We start from the raw sequence: 14,799 nt of genomic DNA on the forward strand, positions 1-14,799 counted from the left end.
ACTTGTGCTGGAATTTCATAGATAAATCTATGAAAAGGTTGTGGTGATTGTGTTTGTGTACAGCGAGCTTTCAGAGGGTGTTACTCCTGTAATCCCACACACTTTTACTGGGGATTAGAAATTTAGGAGGACACAGTATTCAGGTTGGGCAGAACGGTTTCATGGGCTGTTGTGTCCGATGCTGCTGTGCACTGTTGTACATAATGATCTTAATCTGCTGATATGATTTCAGCGCAAATGAAAACGCAATATACAGCCCTTTTATTGCAGTCCATGTTCCTTCATCTCCAGACTAAACCCTCAAATCCCTGTGATCACAGCAAACAACAAGCACAACGAAAAGCGATTTCAGACGAAAAACACATTCAGAGAGCCGCACCGTATGCCAGGAAATAACACCTGTTTCTGCCTAATAAGGAAAACATTAGGAAGTAGAAATGTGTCGCCTAAATCTGTCAAGAGACATAAAGACGTTTAAAAGTCCCTCCAGGCAGTGCTGTTGTTTTGTAACCTTCGCAGGATGTGTGCATTTGCTTTGATTTACTACATTATTTTTTTAAAACACGCAGCACACCTATCCTGTTGGTAGCATGTTTTAAGCACATGACTCCGTTTGTCCACAGACGTGGCACATCGGTGGAGAAAGCCTTTTCGTGAACCAATAATGCATCTCTGCACGGTTGTGAAGATGTCTCTGGGGAGCCGTGCCCTCTTTAACTTGGCGAGGGTAATTGTGAGAAGGTTTGTTTGGTCTGCGAGGGGGGTGATTCGTGCCCTGAAAGTGTTGGGCTGAATGTCAGGAAACAGGACAATTCTGTCAGCAGTGATTAATCTCACTGTGATTAACTTTCCTCCGCTACAGCAGGCAGCTAATACAGTGTGGCCTGACTCCTCGGCAATTGGAGAGAGAGGGAGAGAGAGCGAGAGAGAGAGACTCCTCTTAATCCAAGTCCGCCTTGAAAGAACCCATCAGGCAGGAAGAATAACATAATCTTTGCAGCATCAACAAGTTATTAACAGAGGCCCATCATTTCCATCTTCGAAGGGGAGGGGCAGGGTAAGCGGTCGTATGGTTTCTCTCAGATTGTGTGCAAGACGTCCTGCCGTTCTTGTCTCTCCTTCAGGTTTAGGGTTTTTGCATTTGCACATTTTGTTTGTTGAGCAACTTGTATGCTTTTATCACTCGCTTTCAGATGTTATCACACACTTTTATGTGCTGACACAGAGTTATTTTTTTTTATGGATTGAAACCAGAGCAGGTGCCGGGAAAGGCACTAAAAATGTACAGCTCCCCGGCCATCTGGGGTATTTTGGCTCGTTTTATAGGTACTTGTGTGTTTGTTGGGCATGCAGGGGAGAGAGAGGAAGTTGGAGTTCATACCCAGATAGATGGAGGATAAAACATACAATTTTCCAAAATAAGTATTTTTAAAGAATTCAGCACATCCAATTTGCAAAACCCAACCCTCAACTCCAAGACTGACTAACTAACAGATCCCAAACACTTTCTCTTATATGTTTAAAATGAGTCCATTCAACACCAATTTAGAGCTCATCTGGATACTGTGTGCAGTTCTGGGCTCCACACTTCAAGAAATATATCGCTGCTCTAGAGGCAGTTCAGAGGAGAGCAACCAGACTTATTCCAGGTCTGAAGGGAATGTCCTACTGAGAGACTGAGGACCTGAACCTTTTCACCCTGGAACAGAGGAGACTACTTGGGGACTTGATCCAAGTCTTCAAAATCATGAAAGGCATCGACTACATCAAACCAAAGGAGCTTTTCCAGATCAGCAAGGACACACGCACCCGGGGACCCAAATGGAAATTGGGCTTCAAGGCATTCGAGACAGAAAACGGGAGACACTTCTTCACACAGAGAGGCGTCACAATCTGAACAAACTCCCCAGCGATGCGGCTGAAGAGACAATTTGGGAACATTCAAAAACAGACTGGATAGGATCCTTGGCTCACTTAGAGCCTCTTTACGTCCCATGACTGAAGAAATCCGCTCCTCTGGGTTGATGAATGCCACTTATTATCAGGGAACGTATTTTATGTGCAGAAAAGCACACTAACACACGATCACACTGGCCACTGGATCTACACACCAGACACCATTCAGTTGACATCCTAACGGGAATGAGTTTGGGAAGAGCCGGTCTCAGTCGATGTGACGGGACCACACAGGAACCTTCCCTATTCTCATTGCGTGCAAATCGAATTGGAGCAACAACTGCATAAAATTGATTTTATTTGCACGTCTTAATGATTTACTCCAGTGTCTGTTTCCCAGAGAGGCAGTTAATAGGATCAGGGCTGGTCCGCGGGAATGAATGCTCTCCCGTCATCCCTAATGAGCTCCGGATTGATGGCTTCACCTGCGCCGTATGTCATGTGGACAGGAAGGTTCTGGCTCCGCTGCGCTGTTCATTGCTCACCTCTCGCCAGAGCCACATCCATCACCGCACCTGTAGTCCGTGTGGAGCCGCTCCCACAGACAGAGAGGGCTGCAGTCTCGTCTGCTGCCCGCTGCCCCCGCGTCATCCGGCCGCTGGATTAATCTCGAGCGCCGTCTGATGAATCTGCTCCGCTGGGTGCAGGGGGGTCTGTAGTTTCTCTGGAAATCACTCACTTGCACAGAGCGATGGGTCATGGCGTGATCTCATCTGCCCTCTCAGAGCTGAAGAGAAGGGAGGGGGAGGAAAACAAATCTAGACATTTCTTTCACATGTTTCTGCCGTAAAGCTTCAAGACTTTTCCAGATCAGCAGGGACACACGCACCCGAGACACAAATGGAAATTGGGTTTCAAGGCATTCAAGACAGAAAACAGGAGACACTTCTTCACACAGAGAGGCGTCACAATCTGAACAAACTCCCCAGCGATGTGGCTGAAGAGAAAATTTGGGAACATTCAGAAACAGACTGGATAGGATCCTTGATCACTTAGTTATTAATGGACACCAAACGAGCACGATGGGGCGAATGGCCTCCTCTCGATTGGACACGGGCTTATGTTTCTGTTCTGTGTCACGGCAGCTTGTGGTCCAGGGGTGGACCTATGCTCGTAGATTTGCGTGTTTGTGAGAGATGGTTGTCTGACACTCGTTCTACGTTGCTATCGATTTTGGATCTCACTCGCTCAGCCTGTAACTGTAACATTCCTGAGTAAATCTCAGGAGCTGACAGCTGCATAAGTCTTTGAAGTGACTGTGTTTGGTTGGGTGTTTAGGAGGGCTGGTACCTCGTTCCTCGTGGGAATATCAATCCAGAGTAGGACTCTGCCAGCTAACTGTGCTGATAACACCACAGAGATTTCATAAAAGATCTCGAAGAGCTACTTTTGGTATCTATGTTATATAAATTAAACCCCCAAAGTGAAAAAACAAACAGGAAAAAACAATGGAGAAGCATCGGCAGCGAGATACTTCTTCTCTATGTATTGTCTCGCACCCAGCTGGCATGTGCCAGGAAAGCTTAAAAACACTTGGTTAGTCCTGGAGCTTAAGGAGAATTTGTTTGTGTGTAATCGGGGTTTGTGCTTCGTATGTCTCCACAATCCTCCGAGATTAGAGATCAGTCCGGGCTGTGAATAAGGAGATGAGCTGCGATGTGCAGCGTGCGCCGCCTGACAGGTTGCTGGGTTTGAAGGATACTTCAATTACAGCAGAACCACTTAAATGAAGACACTTTAAGTGAAGACAACCATTTGCATTAAATGGCAATGCTGAAGGGACCGGGGACTCTCACCCCGAGAGGCAGGCATTTAATCAGGGGATGAGATGAGGGGGGGGGCACCGGCAATCGTAGGTCTTTTATTTGATCATTTCCAAATGTCGTTTTTGCTGTGATTTGCTGTAACACACTGCCCAGCTGGTTTGGGTGTCTCATGGCGCTGGGGCAGAAGGGCGGGTTTGGATGTGTCCTGGGTATCAATCCTAGCTGTGGACTCTGGCGAGGGTGCCGTTCATTTCCCTTGACCCGAAAGTGTGTAATAAAGAAACAATTTTTATTTTTAAACATATTTAAATGTCAGCGCAGAGGGATGAGTTCTACGATGCCATCTGCTTGCGTCTGTCAGCAGAGCTGTCCAAGTTACTCCTTAGCCACATAAAAACAAACCTGATCTGAAGTGAATTTTGAACACTGCCTGTTTGGAGATCTTAAGGTGGTTCAGTGTTATAATTGAATAATACAAATAAAGCTAGCGTTGGTTAATGATCGCTCTCCTGCAGAAAGCTGGAGCCAGGTGTGGAGCACAGGGCTCTGAGACCCGACTCTCCGTCAAGTGACGCCTTGTGTTTTTATGTTGAAGTCTTTGAGAAACAATACCTGTTTCTATTTTTTACAGCTTCATAAGCAGGTGGCATCCGTCTCTGTCACGGCCGTCCGTTCACACGCCGAGCGGAGGGCTTTTTTTGAAGCTGGTTTCGAGGAGTGATGAAGTGCCGGTTATTGGAGCCGCACATCAAGTAAACCGCAGAATAATAACTTCACACTCGCGCCAGATCCCTTCAATCCTCCTTAATGGCCAAAAACACACCGTCGAGCCTCTCAGACGCCCTCGGTTCGTGTATTTTCATGTGTGACTAGATCCATTGGCTCCGTTTACCTCGGGTATCTTGACTTACGTTTGCTTGGGTTTGCCCGGCGCTGGTGCCCGTGCGTATACGTAGTTTATTGAACCCACATTGACACTGGGACGAGACTCGAGTGGGCTGGTGCGGACAGGTCATCAGGAGCCGTTTTGGGCCGGTTTAAATCAAGCTCTAAATCGGGTGTGAAGCTGCAGTTTCGCACAGAGGTGGCCAGTGCTGTTGGAAAAGCAATCCCATACATGACTGGGGTCCAGTGGAGCCACGCCAAGACAATGGCGCTGCGCAGAGCAGATTTAATTGGAATAAAAGCCCAGGCAGTTGAACTGGGATCAAGTCGGTCTCTTGAGAGTTGCCTCAGAAAGTCCGACAGATGGAGCAGGACTGATTACCAGAGAAGCATATGAAACCGCTCTCCTTTACAGATTACAGCCTCGTACAGAAGATAGAAGCGAAGTCAAGGGCTTAATCCCCCCCGTTTGGTCCGTCTGTGATCTTTGGCTCCGGGGAAGAGAGGTACAGTCGGTGCCGATGAAGAAACCAGGCTCTGGAGGTCTGGTGCAAGAACAGCAGCACACAACTGTCTTGAATAAGGAAAAGGAGAGAAAAAAAATACTATGAAGAAAACCCAAACAGGCACGAGTTCAAAAGCAGATGGAGTGAATCGCTGAACACCGGACGTACTCTGAATTAATTGAGGATTAAAAATATAGATATAAAAATAGACCTTGTCTGTGAGTTTGAAGGCAGTAATCTTGATAGAACTGCTGTCCTGTCGACACAATATCAATCTACACAAAGAATGTGATGCTGTTTGTGTAGAAAGAGATGGGCAGCCCGGTGGAGAGAGAGAGAGAACAGAAAACTCTGAACCGGCTGTGCACACCTTTTTTACTCCTTCCCTCTGTTTCTCTCCGCACTTCCCCTGTTTGAATCGAAGTCTTGGCATCATGTGTTGCTGCATAAAACACTCTTTCAGCAGAAAAGCCACTTTTGTTATTGTCGCCGTCTTCCCCCCAATCTCGCTCTCCCAGGCCATTGCTGTTTCCCACTCCGTCACTGGCGCCTGTCCACTTGCCCAGTTGGCACACCGCCACCCTGGCAGGGCAGGGCACTCCTCCTGCCCACACCGCCCCCTTCCCAATGTGCCGTGTCAAGCCGCCTCCAGTCTGGCCCGGCTCTGTGACGGGCCTGTCCTCTGTGCCGACGGCTCTCGTGGCGCTGGGCCCCCGAGTCTCACCGCTGTGCCGGGGTTCGCCAGGGAACTGCAGCCTATGGCAAGCCAAATTATCATTCAAGAGATAGAATGCATTCTGAGATATCTAATTAAGGTGATTTTAATGATGAATGAAAATTATTTGCAGATATCTCTAAATGATTTAATTTCAAGATATCTTCAAATGACTTCCTGTATGTTGTCTTAGATGATCACTTCCTGTTTCCTCATTCAGTTACAACGAAATTAATGAACAAGTGAACAGGAAGTGATAATCTTGGGCTACATACAGGAAGTCATTTACAGATATCTTTAAATGATCTAGAGATATCTTGAAATATTTGAAGATATCTGGAATTATTTGAGAAAGATTATCTTTAAAAGATAATGTGGCTTGCCATAAACCCCCCCCCCCAACTAAAATGAACAAATCCTAGTGTTTTCCTATCGAGGCAGCAGAACTGAGAATTATTGCCAACAAATGAAGAGGAATCTGAGTGTCTCGCCATGACGGTCGTGTTTGGATCTGAAACGAGAGATGCAGGGAAGAGGCAGCTGCGCATCGCTGGGGTTAGGCTGAATGCGATCAGAGCCCCAGTCTTACTGCTTTGAGTAACTCTTTAGAAGTAAATAAACGTGGCTGTTATGCCTGGTATGTGACCAGTATGCTTCTCCTGGTCCGTAAGAGACTCGGCTCTTTGCAGGAGAGGCGAGAGGAGGTGTACATAGCGGCGCGGAGCTTCAGAGCCTATTCTCTCGCTGTTCCCTGATTCTGTTGTCTGTCGCGTTAATGAAGCTGTGATTTCCTGTGGCTGGGAAGTGGGTTTGAAGTGTTTCACATGATTGCCGGTGATTGATTTCCCTCTCACTCTGCCTTTCTGCAGCTCGGCTATTTTGGAAGCACTTACGTTTTTTTTAATGTCTCCTTTCCCCCCCCCAGATCTGCTTCAGACTAATTTCCGTGCTATGTTGTAGTGATTTAAAAATAAAGAAATAAATGAATAAAATAAAGGGAAATGATTGGAGAGCGTTTTCTTTCTCCGTGCAGCGGGTTGGGGTGTTAATTGCATTAGCTGCTGAGCGTCTCCCCGGATCCCTCGTGGAAACATGTGGGTTCAGTGGAGAAGCACCTACAGCACGCTGTGGCCTTCACAGCCATGTTCTCGCACACGTATATATTTATATATCATGTCACTATTGTTTATGACTGTCGGAGGTGTACAACTCTAAACTGAGCTTTCCAATATCGTAGATTGCCCCGGGTTTAATAGATTTCCACTGAAGCACAATTTAGAGAGCTGCTCATGACAAATACATTAAAATACAGGGTCCAGACATCGCGCTGATTTAGAAAGCAATCCAGAATGTATTAAAGTGGGCTTGTCAAGCTCGAGCAACACGATGACTAAGTGAGTGAGTGACGGTGATTGGGAGAGCGCTCTGCTTGGTCTCTCAGTGACTGTCACAATGCAGCCCAAGAACAGCCCACACTTTTAATTCTGATCTAAGCCATGACAGATTCTCCCGAATCTCTTATTCGCTTATCAAACTGAACTGCAAACACACAGCCTAGCGATGGCTCCTTCGCACATCTGAGTTACATGTTTCCGTGATAACAAAGCGATGTCTTTCATACGGGAGAAAAGAACAAACATCACGGGACAAATAGACGTCTCCACCGAGTTGTTCTCTGATGGTCTTGATGCAGACTGAAATTGAATACGGTTTTCCTCCGTGCAGTTGATGGGAGACCGTGTTGTCCATCAGCGTGTCTCTAATGCCATGGCAGCGGCCCGTGGGGGCTATCGAGCAATCGTTATTGTAGAACGAGGTTATGGTGTCAACAATCAGTCCGTTTGAAGTCACTGTGGAGGCTGAAGGCAAACAGGAGTAATGATCCCTAGACTACGGGGACTTTTAAGTGAACATCTGCTCACATTATGTGGCACTCTGGGTTCCCCGTCTCGATGGCGCTGATGCGTCTCTGCTGTGTCACTTCGAGGCTCAGCCGGTTCTGTGAGGATTGTAATGAATCGACGCCGAACGCGGCGTCTGCGATGTGTGGAGATGAGCGGCGGCGCAGGAGACCCGAGGCGTCCGTCCGCCTCATCAAAGCACTTGCTGTGTGTCTCCATGCCGCGTGTCTCCGCGCCGCATGTTTGCGTTTTATAGTCCCCGTGAATATATGATTTGTACGATGAAGGGTAGTGCTAAAAGGCTAGTGCTGTCACTGTGTTCAGGAGCAGGAAGAGGGGCTCAACGCGGCCCTGCCTCTGTCACTGTGTTCAGGAGTGAGAAGAGGAGCTCAACACAGCCCTCCTCCCTTGCTGCACAGTTCTTACTCAGGGTTTGGCAGCCGCCAGTGCCAAGGAGAGCATATTAGTGGTGGCGCCTCCTGCATCCTTACAGCATCTGCGTGTTTTTAACGTGCCGTTGCTCACCAGGCGCCCGGTCCCTCGTCTCCTCCGGCCCACACAGCCGGCGACTCATTCGCATGTTTCTGCAAATGTTGACATTGCAAAGCTGTGTTTGTGAATCCACAAGAATTCACACAGTCAATAAGCACACATCAGTTCTATATATAATTGAATGGACACATGTTTTGAGGGGGGGGTGGCTGGTGGTAGCCGTTTCTAGTTTTGATGTGATGATCCATTGTTCTTTCTTGGGGGGGATTCTGAGCAACAGTAGTTGAAGAAACAGAAACGTGAGAAAGAGAGAGCATCCTGATCTTGACCAGACCAAAGCGATATGCAGATGATTATGAGTGTACAAAGTCCCTAAAAGCCGTTTTAATCGGGGGCTCTGTGAACTGGTGCTCAGCACAAGGTCGTGTTCCATACGTAATCACACTCGGTTAAAGGTCATTACCCTTTCTTAGAAAAATACCCTTTAATTGGTTGATTAAGTATGTAACATATTATCATTAACTGCATCTATGGATGGAGCCCGTTGTTCTCGTCCCTCCGCCGGTGGGTAATGACTTGTGTGGCGGTAATTGAAGTGTGCTGTAATGGGGAACAAATGGTGAAGAGCACAGGGTTTCTGTTGCCTTTTTTTCTCCGGTCTCTTCAGTCTGATCTCCCACAGATGTACCATCATGACCCTTTATATGTTTATGTTGGAAGTCTTACATATTTGTGATCATGTCCCACAGCAACGTCTCTCCCTCTGCCTGTGCTCTGCGATACATAGGCAGCGATCTCGGAGTCTTGCTTTCTCTCCTCGGTCAAAACCGCGGCCCGTCTGCGTCACCCCCGTAAAGCCGAGCGCTGCACGGTGAAGGTGTCCGCACCGGGGCTTATCCCTGCGCAGGTGTGCTGAGGGTGCAGGGGTGAACAAAGGAAGTGTAGAGCTGGCTGTAAACTTCATGAGCTGTCAACTCCTGCGTCACGTGGGTCTGATATCCCTGGATTAATGTCTCTAGCGGGGCGCAGGACTGAGCTCGGAGTGGTGGCTCCCCAGGGAGATGAACAGGGCCAGGTGCTGAGCGGTGTGTTTTCCGGACCCGGCTCGGATGTGCATGTGGCAGTGCGTGTGGGGTGGTGTTGCTTGTAATCATGGGCAATAAATGATGTCCCAGCCCCCTTTAGGTCCTACTCTCCTCCTCAGATAATGGGGGTTGAATTCCCCACCTATCCCTAATTCCCCACCTATCGATCTCGTGTCACCTTGTGTCATTTTGCTGAGATAGCAGAAGCAAAGTGAAGCCTTTATCTCTCCTCACCCGATACAGTGCAGAGATGTTGAGGGAAACTGCACAGTGTGACCTCTGACCTCTGACCGTTCGTTCTGCAGACGGATGTGGCCTGAGAGCTCTGCTTCGGGCCGCACGGGCCATGGCTCGTATCAGTGAAATGGTCCTTGTTTAAAAAGAGAACATCGTCATTTAAAAGCAATCTCGTTTTCTTGCCAGGGCTGCGGGCCAAATTTATCCCTGATTTTATACAAATTGCAGTTTGTGTCGTTGCTTTTGGAAAGACAGAATGTTTTAGTGGCTGGGAAATGGACGGGCAATTCGAAGGAGCGATAAATTAGGAGACTACAGCTGAGAGAGAGAGGGGGAAGAGATAGGGAAAGAGAGGGAGAGAGAGAGGTAGCAGGAGATGAAAAAAGTTTATCTATTTAAAAGCAATTCAGAGTAACTCAAGTGCTGGTATAAATAAATAAATAAATAAATAAATAACTAATAAAAAAAAATACTTAAAATAAAAAGCTGTCAACCACGCAAAGATTAAAGCGCAGACAGCACATATTTAGTGGTTTAAGGCCTTTGGCAGCATTACCTTACTTAAGAAAAACAAACTGAAAATAAGGAAACGAACACGCTGCCGATGACAGACGCAACACATTGAGCTCAGTGCCGACGTGCCGAACAAATCTTCTCCCTTTATTCTCTGAATTCAGCTGATGGTTTGCTGTGTCTCCTGCTCACAACGCCAGCTCCTGAGTGCTGTGGAAAGAAAGACAAATAAAAATGTGTTATATATTAATCTAGGGCTTGTTTATTAGGAATGCTTTTGTAACTTCACTTGCAGGAGGCGTACGATAAAGCGCTACAGTATTTCTTGATAATAGCATGCATTTGTCTAGGATATAATGACACATGATGCTGAGAGCGTTTGTGTTTCCGGTGCTGCGACTTGGTCAGTGAGAGTTTGATCTTTAAAGTGCTTCTATGCCGTGGAGTAGAAAGGGTGGACTTGGTGAAAAACTTGGCATTTCAATGGTGTTCATATTGAAAGTCTCTGTTTCTTTCACAGCTGACAGCATGTTTGACTCTGTTATCTTTTCTTTCCCCCCACAGATTTACAACGAGAAAAGAAACCAGTTTGACATCAAGAAGAACTCCCCCAAGGAGCTGGTGGAGAAGGTGGCATCGGACATAGAGAAGCTGCTGGCGAAGAAGCGAAAGGCCCTGGAGGTGAGGGGGGCAGGGGGGGCCAGGTTGGGGTGCCCTGGGTCTGTGTTTGTGCCACGACTGCACTCTGCTCTCAGGGTGGAGATACTGTCCTGTAGTCCACAGTCACGGCTGCACCGCTACCAGACAAAAATGACTGAATCGTCCTCTGGCTCACTGTGGAGAAGCCGTGGTGCCCCGTCTACCCACAATCCTCTCCTTCCTGTTTCTATTTTGCAGTAGTCACAGGGTGCCTTCTTTTAATACAAAACAAATTAACCTTAAGCCTTCCATTAAATATGTTTTTTAAATTTACATATTTGCGCATTTAGAGTGAGACGCCGGGAGAAATGTGCTGCATCCCGTAGCATGCGATCTGTGAGTGAAGGCCAAACACGCGCCGCCGGACAGAGACTGGACCCACACACAGACACATAGACACACACAGACACACACACACACACACACACACACACACACACTACACACTACACACTACACACAGACACACACAATCAGTACAGACACACACAGACCGCACACGGGCCAGACGGACTCCAGAGCCCGTTTCACGCCACTCTCTGCTCACCACCTCACAGATATAAACCCAAGGCGTATCATTATATTAAACGGCATGATCGATTCGCTGTCTCGTCTAATCTGAAAAAAATTGGATTTCAAAAAACAAATTATCGAAGCACTATTTGGCTTATTAACTTGTTTAACAAACCCGTTAATAAATTCCCCCGTGCGTTTGGAGAGCATAAAAAAAACAACCACCGCCCTTGATACTGACATCCGTGTAAAACACATACAACACCCACGCAGCACCAGTGTGCGGCTGCCAGTTCCCTTCTGTTTATTTTATTAATCATTTTTAACCTGTTTATGCACACATTTAATCAGTCAATATGCTTCTCTTCTCCTCGGCCTTCCACGCATCCCAACCTGCGACTCCGAGCTCGAGCCCCCAGTCGGGTTTGCGACCCATTGGAGTGTCGGCTCCTCGGCCGGGCTGTGTCATGGCTGCCAGTGGGGGGGTTGAGGATGACCAGTGCTGCGCTGGTCTCTCGCAGACTGGTGAGTAATGAGGCCCATCCCAGCGCTCAAGCGCCCCGCTGTCGGCCATTAGACGTCCCCTGCTCAGCTCATTGCTTATGTACATAGGCCTCCAGTGGGAAGTAATTTCTCCGATCGCACTCGTGTTTGTTTGTCCCCTGATTGATGGCTCTCCTCGCTGTGCTGCCAAGATGTAATTAGAGTGCGTCGGGGGGGTGTGACCGGCGCCGTGTGCTTTTGAGTTCTGCAGACGGGCGTCCGTCACTTTCGGCCCCGAAATCCATCAATACTGGACCCTGATGCTGGCGGTGCAGTTATTACTGCCCGTGAGTAAGCAGCTCTCACGGCACAGAGAAGGGGCTGCTGAATGAGAGGACCCAGTCAGCACCCAGTCAGGAGCACAACCTTGTTCAGGAGTGTTCCCCGAGATGAAGCTCCCCGTGCCGTCTTTTGAGATTTTTCATTTCTTTTTTAGTTTGTCTGTTAAAGCGTTTGCGAAGGAGGGTGCTCTCTCGGCTGGCACAGAGGACATGATTGCTGCCGGTGTTTGCCAGAAAATGTCATAAGTGTAATAAAAACGCTGCTCAGGGGAAGACTGGGAATCCCTTCTTCTTTATTCATGCGCTGCTTCTTGAGCTTCACTGACGCCGCCAAGATCTGCACAGTCCTCAGAGCGCGCTCCGTCACCCCTGTGGGTTCACATGTTCAATATGTGAGGCATCGTGTGTAGCCGGGGTCCTGGGGAGGGAGGGGGGAGGTCCAGACCAGCGATGCTCGTCTAGTTAGAGGCCCCTGCTTCTCTGGGACCCTCATTGCTCTTTCTTGGATGTCCGATCTCCTTGCAGGGTGTGTTGTAGCTGTTGTTATACCTTACAGGTTGCGTAATAGGTGTTTATTCCTAGCAGGGTGTGTTGTAGGTGTTTTATTCCTGACAGGGTCTGTTGTAGGTTTTCTGTTGCTCGGGAACCGACAGCACGGAGGGTAAACTCAGTTCAGTTACAGTAAATGAGCCACAGAATGAGAAAATGCTGAAGGAAATAAGACATGTGTGTTTGTAGTTCATGGCTGTGTCGCCTCGCTGGACGGATGCGCAGCTATTTATACACGAGATAATTTGTACGCTGCGAGAGGCCCTGTCGACGGCTCGGCCTGATGTCTGTTCGCATGAATTTCTTTATTCTCTCCCCCCCTCCCTTATATTTATCTACCTGTGTGTTTTTAAAGAGACACAGCTGAGCAGCTGACAGAGACACACGCTGGCGCAGATCGCACACAGAGAGAGAGAGAGAGAGAGAGAACGCAACCTTGCCATGATTGTGTGGGAAGCCGCGCTGCAAATGCGAGCGCTGACACCCAGGGAGCGGGGTCCGCACTGGTGCTAATGCAATGTAAATGGAGGCGCCCGGGGGGATCTCACGCTTTATCTAGTGTTTGAAAGGAAGTGGGAGCCGAGGGACAGCTGTGATTTCATAACGTGTACAAATGTGAGGCACGCGATGACTCAGCGCATCAGCGGCGCTGCGACGCCCAACGCACTCGTTTCATTCGGAACGCCGAGGTAGAGGACGTCAGGAGACGTCTGTAACTGCGGCTGAGAAACGACTTCTGAAGCTTGAGTATGTCCTCTTATCTGTGCTCTTAATTATCATTGTGTCTGATGCCTCAGCTCAGGGTGGCTTGTGAGGGTTTAACTGTGAAAATACAACGCAGTATGCATTCAAGGCAGAGGGCCTTGCTGGTCTTATCGTTAGTCATGTGATTGAAATGCTGCGCTGCTCGATAACTGGACTGAGGTCTCGGGAAGAACTAGACGCCACCAGGTAGTGAAAGCGTAAGAATGAAACCTTCCCTGGGCTTCTCCACACTTACGCTCATCAGCCGATATCTATATCCCCCCCACACACGCCGAAGAACAGCCGAACGCAGACAGATCTCCATCCCGTTTGTCACAGAATCACAAGGGTGTCAGGACAATGAAGCCCTGTCTGGTAATAAACCTCTCGGCGCAGTCCTGGGCGGCGCTGGCAGAAGAGTGTGTGCGGTGTGCGACGGCGCCCTGTTTGTGTTGCCACTCCGCTCCCCTCGATCACCACACTGTCCTCTCTGTGTCCACCTCTCCTGTCTCTCAGTGACCGCACTGTCCTCTCTGTGTCCACCTCTCCTGTCTCTCAGTGACCACAGCGCTGCTCCTCTCTGGGCAGCCAGCTCTGCCTGTCGGCCCGTCACTCTGGCCAGGCTGTGGTCACTGAGCCTGTACTTGGTCAGGATGCGTCTTTGCTTCATATGTCTGACAGTGAAGAGATACTCTGCCAGGGTGGACTCTCTGTTTAGGGCCCGATAGCAATCCAGTTCACTTTGGGGTTTAGTGTCTGTGTCCCAATGTTGCAGACAGCAGGTTTTAGTTTATTCAGTAAGTGGTTTTACTCTACTGGGCAGCTAGCGAGCAGTGCTGGTCTGAGGCTGGGTGGTGTTAGTGGGGTTAGGGGCAGTGAGCCTCAGGTCCAGCTGACTGAGGGGGCTCTTTCTTGGGCTCAGCTCTTGGGCTCTCAGGGCCTTGTGTTGCAGTGACTCTGGGGGACTTGTCTGGAGATGCAACCAGAACTTCAGTGCTCTGTTCTGGATGGGGATGAGCAGCAGGTATCGGCCCAGTTCGGCCCTGCATGCAAGACTGGGGGTGTTTCTCTGTACTTGTAGGATGTTTTTGCAAAACTCTGCATGCAGGGTCTCTGTTGGGTGTTTGTCCCATGTTGTGTAGTCCTGCTCACTGAGTGGAGCCCATATCTCACTGCCGTACAGTGCAAAGGGCTGAATGACACTGTCCAAGATCTGGGTCCAGATGCTAATGGGGATGTTTATTTTATGCAGTTTTCTTTTGATGCATAGAAAGCTCTTCGGGCTTTCTCTCTCAGTGCCTTCACTGCCAGGACAAAACTCCCTGACGCACTGATCTTCAGTCCCAGGTCATCGTAGCTCAGGGTGTGTTCTAGGGCGGTGTTGTCTAGAGTGAAACTGTATCTGCTCTCCTGA

General features: G+C 48.5%; 1 protein-coding gene across 1 annotated transcript in view; it reads left to right on the forward strand.

Annotated features, from left to right (window-relative positions):
• cacna2d2a (calcium channel, voltage-dependent, alpha 2/delta subunit 2a) overlaps positions 1-14,799 on the forward strand; it is a 247,107-nt gene that overhangs the window by 47,864 nt on the left and 184,444 nt on the right. The window contains exon 3 of the mRNA XM_066697542.1: positions 10,621-10,737. Within this exon, the coding sequence (XP_066553639.1) occupies positions 10,621-10,737 (117 nt within the window). The remainder of the gene's footprint in view (positions 1-10,620; positions 10,738-14,799) is intronic.

The sequence above is a fragment of the Amia ocellicauda genome, chromosome 3 (assembly GCF_036373705.1).
Source record: "Amia ocellicauda isolate fAmiCal2 chromosome 3, fAmiCal2.hap1, whole genome shotgun sequence".
NCBI classification, from domain to species: Eukaryota; Metazoa; Chordata; class Actinopteri; order Amiiformes; family Amiidae; genus Amia; species Amia ocellicauda.